At 37.7% G+C, this 19,491-nt stretch overlaps 2 protein-coding genes across 5 annotated transcripts; one reads left to right on the top strand and one right to left on the bottom strand.

Annotated features, from left to right (window-relative positions):
* The first annotated feature begins 649 nt into the window (after positions 1-649).
* On the top strand, positions 650-8,432 carry LOC139937433 (proton-coupled folate transporter-like). 4 transcript variants are annotated; one of them, XM_071932585.1, is made up of 8 exons: positions 650-753; positions 1,642-2,602; positions 3,546-3,611; positions 4,409-4,582; positions 5,017-5,100; positions 5,712-5,871; positions 6,319-6,447; positions 7,694-8,432. In XM_071932585.1, the coding sequence occupies exons 2-7, from the start codon at positions 1,663-1,665 to the stop codon at positions 6,410-6,412; spliced, it is 1,518 nt and encodes a 505-aa protein (XP_071788686.1). In that variant the 5' UTR covers positions 650-753; positions 1,642-1,662; the 3' UTR covers positions 6,413-6,447; positions 7,694-8,432. The 4 variants fall into 4 exon arrangements, with proteins under 4 accessions (XP_071788686.1, XP_071788694.1, XP_071788678.1 ...); XM_071932593.1 differs by having other exon boundaries at positions 7,698-8,432; XM_071932577.1 differs by having other exon boundaries at positions 6,319-6,380.
* Positions 8,433-8,572: 140 nt separating this feature from the next.
* Positions 8,573-19,478, bottom strand: LOC139937462 (large ribosomal subunit protein uL4m-like). The gene is made up of 9 exons (XM_071932613.1): positions 19,331-19,478; positions 18,011-18,098; positions 16,836-17,019; positions 15,144-15,195; positions 14,225-14,342; positions 13,474-13,631; positions 12,808-12,866; positions 11,998-12,077; positions 8,573-10,831 (listed from the first exon to the last, which is right to left on the bottom strand). Exons 1-9 carry the CDS (start codon positions 19,415-19,417, stop codon positions 10,644-10,646), a joined length of 1,014 nt encoding a protein of 337 aa, XP_071788714.1. The 5' UTR covers positions 19,418-19,478; the 3' UTR covers positions 8,573-10,643.
* Positions 19,479-19,491: the final 13 nt, after the last annotated feature.

Here is a 19,491-nt window from a genome sequence, read left to right on the forward strand (position 1 = left end):
TTTTTATAAAATGCATATGGGTAGAAAGATGTTGAAAAGTAGAATACAATGATCCACACAAACATGCCTCGAAATTGCGTGGTTTTCCTTTTACCTCGTCGACTAACACGTCGGCCATTTATGGGGGTCAAAATTTTGACTCCCATAAATGGCCGACGGTGTTAGTTCGCACAGTAGAAGGAAAACCACGCAATTTCGAGGCAAACTTGTGTGGATCATTGTATTCTACTTTTAAAACATCTTTCCAACCATATGCATTATATAAAAAACGGTTACAAACGCTTGTGTTTTGACCAACTCGTCCGATCCAAGGCAACGTGTTCCTTTAACTTTACTTTCAACTATGATCAACCGCGCGCGCGACGTTGTCGCCCCTCCTGCGTATTTTTTTTCCTAGGACGAACGTGGGCAATTAACATAAAATGTTCCAATTTAAGTAACGGCTATTCAAATTAGAACAAATTTGACAGTTACTTAAATTGGAACATTTTATGGTAATTGCCCACGTTCGTCCTAGGAAAAAAAATACGCTTCCCTCCTCACGATTTAGCCTGATACCATTTCAATGGTTCGTTCAAAAGTCTAAAGAGTTGATTGGGTACAATTCCGTGTGTGTACGAATCATGGACAGAGAGGGCGCACTTCAATCTACAGTTTTTGATCGTGGGGTGATCATCATGATGATAGCATGGAGGAAGGAATAGTATAGTAGTGACAGCGTATGTAGCTTTCTAAGTTCTGTTAAGACTCAAGGTAATTGTTGTAAAGTCTTATAAGGCATTTTAACGTGGGATCCTTAACATCACACACTTTCTTTTTGTGAATTTAGGATGTATTTGTCAACAGCCACATCTGAGCATAGAGTAAGATCTGAGTGAGGCGATTTCGTGACTGTTGTGCAGTAAAAAATATCAAGATCAAGAGGAGGGGGTGGGGTGGGGTGGGGTGGGGTGGGGGGGCATGCATGTAATGCATGCACGGTAAAGCCCGATTCATACTTCCTGTGAATGCGAATATGAAGAGAATTTGACGTAAATTTGACGTCACAACCCTCCTTTCGCAGCGATATTTGCAAGTGAGTTGAGCAAATCTGAACTGCTGCGAATTATTTGTTGCGGATTTGTGACGTCAACATTTGTATCGCATTCGCATTCGCAGGAAGTATGATTATGAACCGGGCTGAGTTGATGGGCAGATTCGGTGGGTATGGTCATGATTGTTGGTGTCTCGTTCAAGTATTTGGGCTGTTTGCCCATTTGTTTGGATTGTTTTATTACCTGAAACCTCTAAAATAAGGTGGCAATTGCTTTTTTGTTAAAAAGGACTTGAATTCTGACTTGCAAGTTGAATTGAATGTCCAGTGGTTTTTGTCTTCTTATTTTAGTAGAGTAGACATATAGACCCTAGTGTAACTACACCACTAGGGTGATGTACAGTACTCCTTTGTTCGAAATGTTATCATTATCGGTCGTACAACTACTAGTACTAGTACTAGCTAGTACAACCAAAATTCGAAAAAGGAGTACACTACAGCACCCCAGTTACTGGGTCTTCATAGACGTCTAACTAGCTTAAATTGCACAGTTATGATTGATAATTTTCTCACGAATGTACATTTTGTTTTCTCTCTGTCTAACCCAGGTACAACTGAGCACCTTCATCATGGTAGATGTTACATCCTGCCCACGAAAAGTGGGCAATGCCTTCTTGTGGTTCTGCCGCCAAACCCGTCAGAATCTAACAGTCGAGCCAGTCATGCTGTTTTACATGTTGGGCAGTTTCCTTCAGTACAGCGCCCTCATACAGCTGATGTATCTCAAACTCTGCCAGATTGAGTACAACAATACCGCAGCCTGTCAAAATCTCACCCATCATAAAGACATGGAAAAGTACACACAAACAGCGGTGTCGAACTGGCTGATCATTATAAATGCGTTCTTGACTGTGTCGTCAATTGTAAGTACCCTGTTTTTCGGTGCATGGTCCGATCGAGTTGGGAGACGAGTCACTATCATTCTTCCCACTATTGGATCCATCATGAATGGTATCGTCATGATATTCTCTGCCAAGTATACATTTTCATCGCCGTGGTATATTGTATTGGCAACCGTTCTCATGGGATTGTCGGGTAGTTACCCTACCCTTACAACGGCTGTTTTCAGCTACCTAGGCGACGTGACGAATGCAGACAACAGAACTATGAGATATGGAATCCTTGAAGCCATGACGTTTGTTGGTAGCTTCATCGGGCATATAACCGGTGGTGTCGTCATAGACCATGTCGGCTACATTGCAGTCTTCGGTTATTACATCGCTTGTAATCTGGCTGTAGTTCTCTACACGGTGTTGTGGCTACGGGAGTCCAGCACGGCTGCAGTCAGTGCTCTCGATAGTCGGGTGCTCGTTGATGACATTGACAGTCAGGTAGAGACTGAGCTAGGAAGACCGGATAATACGCAAAAGGGTATCTGCCAGGAGCTGGTACGCTTTGAGAATGTGAAGAGTGCACTGAGAGTTCTCACCAAGAAAAGAGAACACTATGGGAGGCTACAGATTGTTTTGTTGATATTCTGTCTATTCATTCTGCAGCTTGTCGGAGAAGGTAACAGATTAGTAACTACTTGAGGTTTAGCATCTGGGGTTCACATTTTCATGAAAAGGAAGGTCCAAATTTTGGATTTTAAAAAAAAATGTTTTGGACTGTCGGCTTTTATCAATCTTTTTTAAATTTTATATATTTAAGTTGATTTTACTGTCGGCATTATTCAATCAGTAAGGCAATTTGGAAATAGATAGTTTCAATATGCGTAAAAATTTTATCTTTTAATGGTTATTACACCTTTAAAATGTCCCAACTGTACTATGCATTTCTTTTAAACTCATTGTCAAGTGAAAACTCGGTCTATTAATACAAAATATAAATCAAATTCATTTAAAATGTTTTCAAGTGGCTGATTTGAGTACATTTTCACTTGAGAGAGAGTAAGTGAAATATTGTAAATGTGCGCAAAGTATAACAGACATACATGTATTCAATTCTTCCTACTTTTAATAATTTGATTGCCAAATGGTTTTTGTGCCCTCAGCAAAATCAGCAAAATTTGCTATTTTGGGCCCAATCAAAGTTTTTAATATTTCCAATGTTGTACAAAGTGTCTGACAATTAGAAAGTCTAAAAAAATAAATATCATGTACATCAGCTTTTGTACCCAATAAGATTTCCAGACTTTTTATCACAAGGGCCGATTATCATGGCCGGTTAGAACTGGGGTAGAACTGCATATATAGTGACACTGAAAATGTTTCCATTATTTTATCTCTCTAAACTTGTAGATCAAGTTTGTTTGAATTTCAAGGCCTATAATAGGGTCTTGCAAGAAGGTGGACTGGACTAAAGAGGAATGATATTCATCCTACTTTAAGTCCGTTTTCTGATTTTTGTAGCCCTTTGAAGAAATCTGATTATTTTTTTATTTTATAAATAAGGCCTGAAAAGTCTATAGTGACATTGAGTATGTTTCCATTGTTTTATCTCTACATCAAAGGATTCGGAGATACCATCATATTGTTCATCAAGAAAGCACCCTTGGGTTTTGATGCTTCAACAGTTGGTAAATATGTCTTACGTGGAATTTTGATTGACAGGGTGTGTCACTGTCATGGCCGAGTGGTCAAGCGCACTGGACTCAAGCTCTAGTGTTTCTAAATCAGCAGACTGTGGAGTTCAGTCTCAAAATTAGAATTTTCATGTATTTCCTGATGACAAAAAAGTCGATGCAGTTTTTTTTTCCACAGAAAAAAAAAAATCATTCTTTTTGATCCACTATTGAAACTGTTCTCCTACGTAAACTCCTTGGAGCTTATAACTCCAGGGGTCGATTTCAAAAAGAGCTAAACTTAAAACTTGTCCTTGGAGACATTAGAAACTTAAAGGCAGTGGACACTATTGGTAACTACTCAAAATACTTATTAGCATAAAACCTCACTTGGTAACGAGTAATGGGGAGAGGTTGATAGCATAAATCATTGTGAGAAACGGCTCCCTCTAAAGTGACATAGTTTTTGAGAAAGAGGTAATTTTCCACAAATTTGATTTTGAGACCTCAAGTTTTAGAATTTGAGGTCTCGAAATCAAGTATCTTAAAGCACACAACTCGTGTGATAAGTGTTTTTTTCTTTCATTATTATCTCGCAACTCTGACGACCATATACACCAAGTGAGAAGACTGGTCTTTGACAATTACCAATAGTGTCCAGTGTCTTTAAGGCTAGTCCTAAGTTACTCATCCTAACTCAAGTAGTCTTATGTCTTTGTGAAATCCACCGCTGTGGCAATTCCATCATTGCAGTTGATTTTCTGAGATCATGAGTCAAGTTACTTTAGCATTGACTCTCCCTCGATCTTTAGGTTTTTATCAGGGACTGAAGAGTGGTGTAGCTGCTTTGACGTTAATGATTGGAATGCCTCTACTGAGATTGACCCCGTTGCATGACACAGTCATAGCCATCGTTGCTTTCCTGTTCCGCAGTGGCTCTATGATCATGATCGCCTTCGCTAGAGACACTACAACGGTTTTCTTGAGTAAGTTCTTTCGGGTTTCTCGGAGAGCTTTGGAAATGTTTGCAGGAACTTTTCTGTTTTTAAGGTTGTGTTCTTTTGGTGTAGAATGTAAGTAACCATCATCATGTACTTATTCATTACAGTCTGAGGTATAGTCACGTGACAGCATTGGATTTTGGTGTTGTTGTGGTTTTTGTTTTTGGTTTTTTTTTTGGGGGGGGGGTTGTTCTTGGGGGGGGGGAAGTGTTGTTGTTGTGTTGTTATTTTATTTTTAAACAAAATTCTTATTTTGGGGGCGGGGGTTAAAGCACAGGTGTTACATTGGTAGATGTCAAACAGGAAGTAACAAAACCTATGAAACTTTTAAAGCCCAATCCGTCATTGAAGTCATAATAACATTTAATTTATATGTAAGATATAACCTTTTGTAACATGTGCTTTTTGTTCATCTTTAGTGACCATTCTGTATGCACCGGCTGGTATCCCAGCAGCCATTACAAGATCCCTTCTCTCCAAGAACGTTGGCACCAATGAACAAGGTTAGTGAAACACTTTTTTGTTTTGATTTGAAATACTCAATAAGGTATTATTGGCCATATTTTAGGCTGAAATGTAGATGAAAACAAGCTTTCACTATGAATCAGAATTGAAAAAAAGGCATCGCAGGGAAAGCTTAAAACAAACAATCAGAAAAGTAAACTTGACAAACACTGCATGTGGCGTAATCAACAGTCCATCATTCAACAACAAAAATACAGAAACAAAATGCAGAGAGCTGTAAAATTTTCTCCTTAAATAATCGTGGTCTTTCCACGGTATCAGTTCTAAAATGTGCGCACAGTGCTGTTCAATTTGAATTACATAAATCTAGATGCCTCAGTCGTGACGCATCTATTGTTCCTTTGGGCAGGCCTAGAATTACATGCAGGCCACAGAGACCATGGCCTTGATGCCTCTTTATTGACTTTCCAATGGAAGTGCCCTTTGCAAAATAAAAATGGCCTTGTCCTTTTGAAAAATTTAATTCCAGATTTCAAATTTAATTCTTCTTAACTGCATAGTCAGACCAGAGCCAAGAAATTCCCTGGCGAAATTCTTGCTCTTTAACATACTATTGAATCACTTTTAAATGTTGTCGTCCCAATTCTAGGTGGAATGTTTTCTCTAACGGGAGCCATGGAAACCATGACAACGTTCCTCTCCTCAGCGCTGTTCAATGCACTGTACAGCAACACCAAGGATATCGTCGGTGGCGGTTTCGTCTTCATCGTCATGGCAGTTTTATTGATCATACCAATGCTGTTGATGTTGTAAGTTACTCTCAACACCCCAAACAAATTTTTCAAATCAAGATATAACATTGAGCATGTACGAGTGCGCAATATGATTAACTCAATGTCAACTTTGTTTACTTTAACCCGAGGCTGGTTTAGGTCAACCATCGGTTGACTGCAGTTAACCTTTATAAATGTTAATTTATTCAATAAAACAAACGTGTGAAAATTTTACATTTTTGAGATATCGCCGATAATCCGAAGCAAATGTGTCCCATCCATGCAGGAAAAATAATCTGCAGTAACACTTCTCCGTTTCAAATTTTTTTTGTCATAAAAAGTGGCACATAACCACATTAATTTTAAGTGAAATGTTTCTCAAAATGCTTTATACTATCGAAAGCTGCTGTAGGCTTTTAACCAATAGTTATTAATTGCCATTAATGTTAAGATTGATTACCAATTTATACCTTCCCTTTAAAGGTGGGTTCGAGATCTTCAGAAGGGAAGCGCAAGATACAGTCCATCCGGAGCATCAGGGGAAGGTAAAGAAGCCTCCGTTCATGGTGATACATAACGTCTCACCCACTCATCACAGCTCTTGCTTTAAAGGTTTGCTCAAAACACAACCTCTCTAGACCAATGTGCTGAAAGATCTGTTCTCTGTCTCTTTACATATACATCTTTTCCGCTATTCAATCTGTGCTATGTTACTTTAAAACCAATCTAGCGAAGTTTAAATCAGTTGACCCCTTGGGCAGAGTTTTTTGACTGAGAGTTGCACATAGCCTGCTGGACTTGCGCAACACCATACCCGCTGCGCAAGTGGACTTACGCAGTTGCATAAGGTTTCAAGAAATCAGCTGCAGGTCTTATAGGTCCTGTGGATGAATTTTCAGTGGCTTAAGCTTTCAATTTTTCACAAGGCACATCCTTTTGAGACCTCACATAAAAAGTCTTCCTTACTAACATCAACATCACAATTAAAATTTACTGGGCACTATTCCATTTAGATCATAGTGCACCCTTTCCCAGGGTAAATTTAAAAAAGGCACTATGCTTCAAATTTTCCCTGCATATTGGTATTATCTTAACGGAGTATCTTTAGTCATGTTATAATTTTGTTTCAATTCTCTAGACTGTATATCGCTTGAATAGCATTTGATGCTTTTGCTTGTTGTCGCCAATATTGATATAAATATCTAAACACAAGAAACAAAACTTAACACAGATGTGAGACTTTAGAGCGTAACGAAATAGAGATATACTAACACATTCCAAAATTGTTCCAAATCATTGGTCCAGCTGCACTGAGGGTTTTTTCTCCCCAGAACTTTATTTACTAGTCTCCATCTCCCTGCCCTCTTTACAGTTTCTTTCTCCTCATCTATTCCGTCTCTTCCTTTGTATTTATAACACAAATCAAAAATAAAAGTGTTAGGAAGGTACTAGCAAAAACTACTGCATCAGACAGCATAGCACATATTTACTGGTCTTGTAAAATGATGTAAAGTTATTGATCATGTGTATTGCAAAAATTTGGCGTGCCATTACCAAACAGAACAAGTTCTGCCAAGGTAGCAACAAAATGCACGATAGAGTATGTGGCTTTAAGAACAACCGAGTGAAACTTAAAGATGTCAGGGATGCTACTTCAGTAGATTCCAAAGGGTGCAAATGTCTTCAACTCTATATAAATGTATTTATTGTACTGCTAGCCACCATACGCGTGCAACTATATATCCCTTGGTGGAGTTTGATTGAAGTATCCAACAGATACAGATATAATACTCAACAAGACACAAACAATTGACAATCACTTTCATTTACTTTTTGTTCTCCTTTACTGTGACCACAGCTAGGTTTGGACGTCTTCAGATAAAAACAGATAGTGCAATCGTTGAATCATCCAGTCTGTGAGACGGTGGAATCATCCAGTCTATGAGAGCCCCGCCTTCTTCATTATCCAAATCAAAATCCGTTCGCAATCTTTACATCATTGGTAACAATTTCATTTAAAAATGCTTAGCTCTCTAGTTATGTAGATTTTGCAATATAAATTAATAATAAAAAATGTTTCCATTTGGTAAATCTCACATTTAAGAAAATGACAATTGACAAATGATACGGTAAAGAGCACTTGAGAGCTGTTAATGTTCTGTAACAACGTGAGAAACAAGAAACTTTTTGAATCAGTGGTGAAGGCTTTCTAAGGCATTTGAAAGCACACAATTCTATGCAACAATGGTGTATTGTCTTTTGTTATTTTCTTGCAACTTCGATGAATAATTGTGCCTCAATTTTTGAAGGTTTGTATTTGAATGCGTATGTTGGGATACAACAAGTGAGGGTACTTGTCTTTGGCCATTAATGAAATTGTGCACTGCCTTTTAGCAATTTTTCTGGTAACCGACCCTGTGAGAATCTAAGCCTAATTTGGGGGAACAACATTTTGAGGGAAACAAAATACAATAGAAGTCATATCACATGGCAGAACATTGTAATGGTCCTATTGTAATACTATACTATACTACAAGGCATTTATAAAGCGCTCTTACAAAAAATTATTCACAATGACTTTTGTTTTTATAATAAAATCGGTAAAATGGATTTAATCAAAGTAATATTTGTATATCAGCTTACTTGGTGTTCAGTTTGTGTAATTTTTTTCCTAATATAAATTTATTTTTTGAATGATTGCCATTAAAATAATCTGCAGCCAATATTTTGATAAAGTGTACCGTGTCTCAACTTTACTCTTTCCTTCTGTTCCGAGTTCTCCCCACATTTTCTAGCACAATTCAATCCAATAGCTAACGGGGTTTTAGTGCACCAGACTCGAGCTCTGATGGTCAAGTCATTGAGGTGTAGGTTTAGCTTAATGCGATACATGTTTGCATGGTAGGCTCAACTATAGGGGTTAATTCCACAAGACTGCAGGCCTTGTAGCTTAAAATGTTATTACCAGACCAGGGACCAATTTCATAGAGATGCTAAGCACAAAAGTTTGCTTAGCATGAAATGTCTTCCTTGATAAAAACAGGATTACCAACCACATGATTTGCAAACAACAGCTGAATACCAGTAACAAACAATATGCAAAATTGAAAATTTGGTTGGTAATCCTGTTTTTATCAAGGAAGAAATTTCATGCTAAGCAAATTTTTGTGCTTAGCAGCTCTATGAAATTGGGCCCGGCAACCGATTGCACGAAACTTTACACAACTGCGCAAGTCTACTTTCGCAAAGTTTATGGCGCAACTTACGCCATAAATGCTGTGCAAGTGGAATTCACCATATACATATACTGACAAACCTGTTGAAGTTTGAGATCGATCGGCCATCAGGGTCATGAGAGAATAGTGATAAACCGATTACATATTTTGCATTGCATCGATGCCAAAATAAAAATGAATAAAACGCTCACTGAGCGATAAACTCCAAACGCGAAGTTAGATTATTTATTTCTCATCAAATATGACATTTCAGACAGAAGTATTTCAAGAAATGTTTTCAACTGTCGTCATCATTAGACCGTGTAAGTTTATGTAAATCTGTTATCTTCACAATTTATGTTTCTTACCAATTCTGTAATGTTCCTTTAACGATATGACACAGCAAGGACAGAGGCATTAAAACTATTCAATTGAAATACAAAAGACCATTGGACTTGTCTGGTTGTGCATTCACTGGCCTGATATTAAAATCACAATGATTAGTTGAATATTAAAAAAAACGCATCAGATTCAACCTGACCGCTCACTTTTTTTACAAACCCTCCAGAAATATTTCCGTCTTAAAGACAGTGGACACTATTGGTAATTGTCAAAGACCAGTCTGCTCACTTGGTGTATCTCAACATGTGTATAAAATAGCAAACCGGTGAAAATTTGAGCCCAATTGGTCATCGAGGTTGCGAGATAATAATGAAAGAAAAAACACCCTGGTCATACGAAGTTGTGTGCTTTCAGATGCTTGATTTCGAGACCTCAAATTCTAAACTTGAGGTCTCAAAATCAAATTTGTGGAAAATAACTCCTTTCTCGAAAACTACGTCACTTCAGAAGGAGCGGTTTCTCACAATGTTTTATACTGTCAACCTCTCCCAATTACTCATTACCAAGTAAGGTTTTATGCTTATAATTATTTTGAGTAATTATCATTATAACACCCCTTGCAAAGATTCTGCCTGCTCATTGGTTTAGAGCGCGTCACATGACATGTCTTAGTTTTGCTACACGACGGCCGTCGGTTTGCCATGCGCTAGTCCGAAGACTAGCACATGGCGCCGCGCGCTAGTCCGACAGACTAGCACACGGCGTGCAGTACCCAGACGTCCGTTGCGTGTACGAGGATGATAAATTAATAGTCTGTAACCATTTCGGATTGCACGACACGACATGCAACACATTCAGCAAAAGTGTTTGCAATCTGTATTCGCGTCGTCCGTGGATTGTAGCATTCAGGTCTGTAACTTAATAATAATAGTACAGTATTTAGAAATGTTTGGGGTGTTATAAAACAAATATTGACTGCTTTTACTCGTGCAATGGTTAAAAACTATGACTCCCTCGGTGATCCCCGGAGCGTTCTATTTTCCCTCGGCTTCGCCTCGGGAAAACAGAACGCTACGGGGATCACCTCGGGAGTCATAGTTTTAACCATAGCACTCGAAGCAGTCAATATTTGTATAATAGTGTCCACTGCCTTTAAAAATACTAGCAAACTACCTCTGTTCGGTTGCATAGTTTTTAAAGTGAAAGAAAACAAAGCTGTTCCATGTAAAAGAATGATAAACAAGCAGGCTATTAATTTTGAATGATTTTCGTTGAGGGTTGCAATTTCTTCAGCTGTGTCAGCATAATCTTCCGGTTGTCTGTGATGTCTTTCTTTCTGTAACATCGAGTGAAGTATAGCAATCTGTCTTCAAGGAACTCCAAGGCGTCTAGTGTCAAGACCAATGTTTCGTGCTTCAATGCACTGTAGACGTTAAACCCTGTAGACAAATTGTGAATGAATAATACTGGAGAATTAGCTGCCTGAATTGAAATTATGTTCACCTTCGAATTTCAATATACTTAATGCATTGAAATTCGAGGGTGAGCATGATGAAATATCAATACACATTCAGTTTGCGGTAATATACCATGGAGGAAGGAAGAGAAGGACTTTGAACGGCCTGCCCGGGTATTCACAAACCATTGTTACAAACCCATCTTTAATCACTTGTCTCTTGCCGCGCTTCACACAGCGAGAATCGAGCTCTGATATTACTATATTACACTGGAGTTACTAAATTCGAACACACCAATGTAGCTGTGTTTAGGGTGTTTACGTGCGACATGTTTTCCATGTAATTCTACAAAAAGAGCTGAATCTTTTGATGGTTTGGTCGTCGCAATCCAATTTTTCTGTGGCAAGATACAGGGATATTTGTCTCTATTGACAAAGGAAATATTGTGAGAAATATGGGTTTATATTTGTGTGATTTTAGGGACTTTCCCCGACCTTTCCCAGAAGCTCAATTAGGGGATCGTGTACGTGATGGTTTCCTTTGTCCGTTCGTTAATTCAGTTTGGTGGAGCAAGTGGAGCATTTTGATTATAAGGCAATTTAAAATTGATATTTTGTCAGAAATGCTTCACACTTCACAGCGCATGCGCCGTCGTTCCCCCATCTTACCACAGCGCAACACGGCTTGTGTTTGGCCGAGGCCCTTTGCGGAGTTCGTGCTTTGTTTACCCACCGCTGTTTCTCGACCGCAGCAAGAGAGTCTGTGTCTTTGATATGAAGCTTGTTCGAACTTCTCTTCCTTCCTCCATGAATATACTATCTAGAATATACTATCTAGAATATACTATCTTTAATATACTATCTATTTTGCAGTGTAGATTTGTTCTTTGTCTTGCTAGCCAAATATACAAATATACAAAGCAAAGTGGATTCTATAAAAATGGGGTTACTATTACACTAGAGAAATTGCATTTTCGAAGCACAAACCTCCACCAAGGAGTGTTTAAAGACAAGAAGCATTTTGATAAATTACAAAAGTTAAACGATAAAGGAAAAAACACTTGCAGAGCAAATAAAATTAAGTTTAGGTTTTGTTATTGTTATCAATCAGGGTAAACATAATAGGCTAATGTGAATCTAAAAGCCTACCTTCTGTCGACAGAACATTGTAAGTTTTTATTCCGCTGACAGCTTGGAGGAAGTTTTCCGGCATTTCAGTCACTGGCTTGCTGAAATATCAAGTCAAGAAAAATACAACATCAGTTTGCGTGTGTGTCAAAAATGTTTATCAGTGAAACTTTTGATCAATATTTTCAGTTACATGTATATAGTAATAATATTGGAGTCTTATATAGCGCGCATCAAAGTTAAAGGAACACGTTGCCTTGAATCAGTCGAGTTGGTATTTGAAAAGCGTTTGTAACTGTTTGTTATAAAATGCATATGATTGTAAAGTTGGAAAGATGTCTTAAAAGTAGAGTACAATGATCCACACAAACATGCCTCGTAATTGCACGGTTTTCCTTTTACTTCGTCGACTAACACGGTCGGCCATTTATGGGAGTCAAAATTGGACGAAGCAATAATGTGAGAGATGTTAAATTTGCATCGGGGATAAAGAATATTTATTTTGGTTTTTACCCATACACCGATGTGTGTTAGCACTGTATACTCAGTACTTTCAGGAGTCCTGTGAAAAAAATATCACAGGCATGTTACTCGGGTGGGATTTGAACCCACGACCCTTGCAATTCTAGAGCAGTGTCTTACCAACTAGACTATCGAGGTTGCCCGGTAGATAGAGGCAGTTTGAGTCCTATGTTTTGGCAGCGGGTACATTTAAGCTATAGTGGTTAAATGGTGCTATGGTTAACTATTAAACATGCAGAGATCTAAACATCTTGATCTTGCAAGGGGGGGGGGGTGGGTATTCAATATTTTATTTGATTAAAAACTTACTTGTCTACAAAAAGGACAGATGGACCCCAGTGCCTCTCCAAGGCTAAATCTTCCAGAAACTGAAAAAAAAATCAAAGATTATTAACATGTCTCAATGGCAAACTATCTGTTAACTTTTCCGCTCAAGCAGTACAAAATTAGAGTCTGTTCCTATACCACATTTGTAATGTTTAAAAAAGTTGAGTATCATCTGTCAAGTTAAAAGGAAGAATACTTTAATTCCATACTTTCCAAGAAACTATTTTAAAACTGCACAATACAAATATGAAGCTTTGATGTGTAGTATTTGCTCGTTAGTGTTGCCAAGTTGCTGCATGTAATGTTACTCTTTATCTGTGCAAATATATGAGAGTATTTAAGGCTGGGTCGGAATTGGGTTATTATTTTTGTGTTAATTTCTTTTAAAAACTTTTTGTTATAAACATGGTAATGTAGGGCTAGTATCCTGAAATAGTATTCCGCTGGAAATGCCACATTAATCAGAAATCAATAAATGTCAACAAATGTCACATGTACGACCTCAGCACTGAAAGAGTTAATAAATATTTGGACTATTTATATCACAATTTTGTTCAGGCTTTTCCCATGGGTGAACCTCCAACCCCAATTCAGACTAAAGTGGGGAAAATATCATGCCCAATGAGTACACTAATACACAGTTCATACCTCAGGTTCATTGGATGGTAACTCCAGAGAGTCTACAATGTGTAGATTGTCTTGGGTTAGCTTCACTGTCAGGGCAATGCGTAGACCTTGTGTCTTCACCTGCACTGGAAGCTCACACCAGTAACTTTTGGGGCCTCTCGGACCTGTAGCTCTACCACCTAAAATAGACAATCAAATCAAAGAAACCAATATTATTTCAAATCCAATAACTTGTTTTAAAGGCAGTGGACACTATTGGTAATTACTCAAAATAGTTATTTAGCATAAATCCTTACTTGGTAACGAGTAATGGGGAGCTGTTGATAGTATAACACATTGTGAGAAACGGCTCCCTCTGAAGTGTGGAGTTTCGAGAATGAAGTAATTTTTCACGGATTTGATTTCGAGACCTCAGAATTAGATTTTTAGGTCTCAAAATCATGCATCTGAAAGCAAACAACTTTGTGTGACAAGGGTGTTTTTTTTTTCGTTATTATCTCACAACTTCGAAGACTGATTGAGCCCAAATTTTCACAAGTTTGTTATTGGATGCATATGTTGAGATACACCAAGTGAGAAGACTGCTCTTTGACAGTTACCAATAGTGTCCAGTGTCTTTCAAGCTATAGCTAAAATAAATAGTGACCATGAATCTTGAATCACTGAAAGGTCATGTACATGAACAAAGAAAAATCATCCTGTGAAAGTCATTTTAAGGGCTACACAGGGTGATTGATCCAGACACAAGGATTTATTCAAGACATAAACCAACCTTTCCTCCAGATGGGCGACCTAATACTCCCGTGTCTGGCCCTCCCGGTCCCTTTCTGTTGCCATGGTTTACGCCCACCACCTCTAACCTCAGCACGGCTTTTGGTTTTTGCTAAACTCTGACAAAAAAACGAAAGTTTGACCATTAAACACACACTTTTTATTTGACATTTGCCAGTCTTTATCTTTTGGCTTTAGTTTTATTAGACTTTACACTGGCATCAAAAATTTAAATATACAAATCGATACATAAAGAAACAAAGAACCAAAATAGCTAAAAAATACCAAGCCAGTGAGTGGCGAGGAGGAACAGGTGACCAGCACCTCTACAAAGCTGTCCTGCCAAAAAGAATGTCCCACTGTTAAAAAAAAAGAGAAGAAAAAAGAAGGTCTTAATGTACTAGTATGATAGGAAAATCTGTTAGTAAAACTGCTTATGTATTTCTGGCTGTTCAATGCTTTGGTTTTTGACAAACTGACACAGAGTCATCTTTCAGCACAGAGTAAACCCCTCCTCTGATCATTTTAATGCTCAAACGGTCTTTATGATACTTTATGTGTGTACCCTAGCACATCATGTTTTGCAAGGTAAGCATTACATGCAAAGTGTAGACCTGAAAACCAAAGAAGTCCACATTTGGCAGAATTTTGGAACACTTTATGGACTTGCACACGCCCACCCACACAAGGTTTTCACCAGTGTTGAAAAGTAGGATTTTCTTAAATTGAACTGAGTATAGAACAAAGGAATATCCACAGAATGACTGCAACACTGATGTAGGTGCTCTTGTTTTTGAATGAGAACATCTTTCTGCCTTAATTTCTTTTTTACAAATATACCACAAACAAAACGGACATAAATATTAACACTCAAACGGCAACTCGTTGTGACACAAAGTTGTATTAATTATCTTACTTACAATTCTTTTATAGTTTCGTTGCCACATCATGTTTCTATATAAAATATCGATGCTGTAATGAAAAAGAAAATAAAGAAAAGATGAAAACAAAGGATGTTTACAGGGGCTTGAACAACGTCCAATTCACAATTAAAAGTAATCTTGGTCATCTTCCCTCTTCCCAATAACAGTCATACCCATTAAAACACACAAGGAATCAGACTTATTCTTGTTCCAACATCAAATTCATTAATTTACAAAGCACCATTATAACAAAGGGTTTGCCCTTAGTTAGTGACCAGGGGTCGAAATTAAGTCTATTTTCATGGTAGTCAGCAGGGCTAGTAACCAAGAATTTTTAGTAGCCCTGATGAGATTTTGGTAGCCCGAAAAAACAAAACCATGTCTTGAGTCACGGCACAAAGTTTACAGTACACCATCCGCACAGTTCATTGCTGTTTGTGATAATGATTTTTGCATTATTTTCCCACTAGCCCGCCGGGCTATCAAACTGGAAAAATTAGTAGCCCGGCTGTAAATCTGGTAGTCCTGGGCTAGTGGGCTAGTGGCAATTTCGACCCCTGTCACCGACTGTCAGCAGGACCAGTTAGCTTGTCATTTCACTAGTTCGTCAGCTTTTTCACAAGCCAATCTTTAAAATGAAGTAGGAATGCTTCTCAACGCTGGACTAGCCAGCCGGACCAGTTGCAGAGAATGTCGACAGGTCCTCAGGTGTTTTGACTGGCATTGAGCAAGCAAATTACTGTTTAAGGAACACGTTGCCTTGGATCGGTCGAGTTGTCTTTAAAAAGCGTTTGTAACCGTTTTTTATAAAATGCATATGGGTAGAAAGATGTTGTAAAAGTAGAATACATGTACAATGATCCACACAAACATGCCTCCCATAAATGGCCGACCGTGTTAGTTCGCACAGTAAAAGGAAAACCACGCAATTTTGAGGCAAATTTGTGTGGATCATTGTATTCTACTTTTAAGACATCTTTCCAACCATATGCATTTTATAAAAAAAAACGGTTATAAACTCGACCGATCCAAGGCAACGTGTTCCTTTAAGGGAGAATGCTGGTCATGGTTTGCAAAGGTACTGTGGCGCAATCTGCAGCCAACAATACTAGAAAACACCAGGGCAGAACCCCTGAAAATAAGTGTACTTGGGTTCTTTTACGTGCAGTACACAATACACAGGATCATTGAACTTATGTCCCATCCGTACTCAAACCCTTACTCTGCTGGTCAGAAACACTAGACCATGGTAAAGTCCAGTGTACTTGATCGCTCGGCCATGACACACCGCATTATGAAACCCATCAATCAAAATCAGCCCAAATCAGAGGATGGACTTCTTAGGGAAAAGCATTATAGACCTTGGTAAAGTCCTGTGTACTTGATCGCTCGGCCATGATACACCGCATTATGAAACCCATCGATCAAAATCAGCCCAAATCAGAGGATGGACTTCTTAGGGAAAAGCATTATTTTAAAAATTAAAAAAAAAATTCCTGCATGTTGACAAGCACATTAATTTCTGCAGTTATTATCTTCAAATTTCCATACATTGTAATATTGTTAAATTATCTGGCATTCATCCTTCATTATCATACTCAGCATTATTTTTTTTCTACTGTATGCTAAATTGTTGTTGTCGACATGAAAAAATAAATGTCCATTGAATGACGAATGAATAATAAGTACCGTGGCATGGTCGCAAATACATCAGGATGAAGATCCAGCAGTCCCAGTTTGATGTTCTCAAGGGTGCTCAGTGTTTCCATCCAGGCTTGGGGTTTTTCTAGACATTCCGGAGCATCAACCTCCCTGCCTGTAACTAGTGGAAGATTCTCCCATCTGTCCGCGTTTAGTAACTCTGGAACTACAACTGAGGAAATATTTTGTTTTAAAGTTAATGGCCTGACGTTTCAACCCAGGCAGAGTCTTTCTCACAGGCTAAATGACAACACAACAAACATGAACAGGTAACTAAGTGAAACATAAGCAGTGAAGTCAAAATAAATATTTTGTCAAAGAAACAAAGTGATTATTCATTGATAGTATAATAATAATAATAATAATAGGCATTTGCAATGATCAACCTAAAAGGTGCAAAAAACAATATGTGAAACTGAAGGACCAAAGATACCTAGGAGGGAAGGTACACGTTTGGTAATTGTCAAAGACCAGCCTTCTCACTTGGTGTATCCCAACATAGGCATAAAATAACAAACCTGTGAAAATTTGAGCTATATTGGTCATCTTAGTTGCGAGAAAATGATGAGAGAAAAAACACCCTTGTTGGATGAATTTGTGTGCTTTCAGATAAGAAATAAAAAGACTTCTGGCTATAAATAAGTCTTTTATTATTTTAGTGTGAAATTACCTCCTTCCTCAAAATCTATGCTACTTTAGAGGGAGCCGTTTCTCACAATATTTTCTCCAATGCTCTTTACCAAGTCAGTTTTTAAGTTCATATTTGTTTTGAGTAATTACCAAACGTGTATCTTCCCTTTAATAGATTGGTCTTGCATTCAGGAGCAGAACCTTGCAGGCAATAGGAAAAAAAGTAAAAGTAAATTTGATAAAACTCATAGGATAAAAATTTGATAAAAATCATAGGGGGCCAATGGAGACACTGATCATAGCCCCTCCAGACCAGTCGCAGACCGTTAGGAGGATGGGTTAACATGGGACATCATAACCCTCAATTCTCTATGTGGGATAATCGTAACCATCCATCCTCGCATACTGTTGTGATAAAATCACAACTAGAGGATTGAGGGTTTCGATACCCCAACTTGAGTTTTAAAAAAAAGATCATAAATTAATAAACAATTGCTCTAATAAATATGTTTGTTGATGAATATTCCCCTTACCTGTATTTATTGTTTGTACCAAACTGTCACCCTGTGACGTTCCATGTTCCGAGGTTGTTTGCAGAAAATTGTATGTCGTGCACAGATTCTGTTTCAAAAAGAAAATAATTTATGGTTCAAAACCACAACAATTACTACATAATTATAAATTAGTAAATGAAATGTCTATCTATAGAAAACCGGGGAAATTTGTTGTTTAGTTTATATAATAATTCAGTTTAATGTTTAATGCTTCGGGTAAAATAAATATTAATATAGTTATTAGAGGAATGTGAACTTGGTTAAAATATTATTTTAACCAAGTTTAACTTATATATAGTCACACTGGTTGAAAACCCATTGAAAGTGAAATTCAATATTTTTTATAATGTTGGCTACTTGTGGTATGCAAAGAGGGGTAGAGGGGGGTTTCCACCACTTCTTCATCCGTTATGACGCCCTATTAAAGCCTTATAACGCCCTAAATTTACGGTGTTATAGTGCTCTATTTTTCTGCGTTATAACGCCCTATTAGACGTTATAACGCCCTAACTTTTATCATGGTTATAACGCTGTATTGGGCAATATGTTGTAAATACAATTACAATCAATGGCCTGCTTTTATCTAATTGATGTTCAGATTTTAATTGGTCTTTTGCTGGTTTTTCTTGATTATAACATTTCAATTCTTGTCTGTTGTTTTGTTGTATTGTCACACCATATTTGAGTAAAAGTAATTCAATTTCAATGTGAAATTTTCAATGTGTAAATTTAGGGGAGTGGCTTAACTATTTTTGTTACCAATTTGCCTTCTATTTTATTTCAAATTTTAAATTAATGTAAAATTGTTGTAATTCAGCCTTTGTGCTGCGAGGACAGTTTTTTAACAAACCATCTATCTATAACGCCCTTATCAGGTAGTAGAGCATTATAACGCCGTCCAACTAAAATAGAGCGTTATACGCCCGTAAATAGGGCGTAATAACGCCGTATAGAATTTAAAGTTAAACTGTGTAATACTAAATAGGCCTATCCTATACTATCCTATAGGGCGTTATTTAATAGAAATAACGCCCTAATAGTTTTACTGAAAATTTTGTTTAGTTGTTGGCGGAGATCTGCCAACTTATACTTCACAAGTCATAAGCGTGAGTAGTGTACACCGCCAAAGTTACTCAAATGATTACCAGGTCTACCTCTATTGTATGACTGTAGTGTATGACTATTGAGATTGTATTTTGTATGTTAAGCCTACTCTACTTTAGTTGCGATAACGCCGTCGAGGGAAGTTAGAATAGATAGATTTAGAAGGGTTACATTATCGCTACTAACTCTACTTACTCTGCGCAATATCTTTGGTTCTTGAATTTTACGAACAGCTACACAGCTACACAGCCGTAAGGATCTTGTTATCTGGGACAACATCATCGAAAACGATCAACTATGTTGAGAAAAATTGACTTTCCCTTCTCACACATGTGTGGTGAACGAATTTAACAACC

Source organism: Asterias amurensis, chromosome 1 (assembly GCF_032118995.1).
Source record: "Asterias amurensis chromosome 1, ASM3211899v1".
In the NCBI taxonomy this organism is placed as follows: domain Eukaryota; kingdom Metazoa; phylum Echinodermata; class Asteroidea; order Forcipulatida; family Asteriidae; genus Asterias; species Asterias amurensis.

Coding starts and splice junctions, on each gene's coding strand:
- LOC139937462 (XM_071932613.1), bottom strand. CDS start 19,417: ATGATGTTGTCCCAGATAACAAGATCCTTACGGCTGTGTAGCTGTGTA. Junction 13,632..14,224: donor GTCGCCCATCTGGAGGAAAG/GTTGGTTTATGT, acceptor TGTCTATTTTAG/GTGGTAGAGCTACAGGTCCG. Junction 12,867..13,473: donor TACCATCCAATGAACCTGAG/GTATGAACTGTG, acceptor TTTTTTTTTCAG/TTTCTGGAAGATTTAGCCTT.
- LOC139937433 (XM_071932577.1), top strand. CDS start 1,663: ATGGTAGATGTTACATCCTGCCCACGAAAAGTGGGCAATGCCTTCTTG. Junction 3,612..4,408: donor TTTTGATGCTTCAACAGTTG/GTAAATATGTCT, acceptor CTCGATCTTTAG/GTTTTTATCAGGGACTGAAG. Junction 5,872..6,318: donor ATACCAATGCTGTTGATGTT/GTAAGTTACTCT, acceptor TTCCCTTTAAAG/GTGGGTTCGAGATCTTCAGA.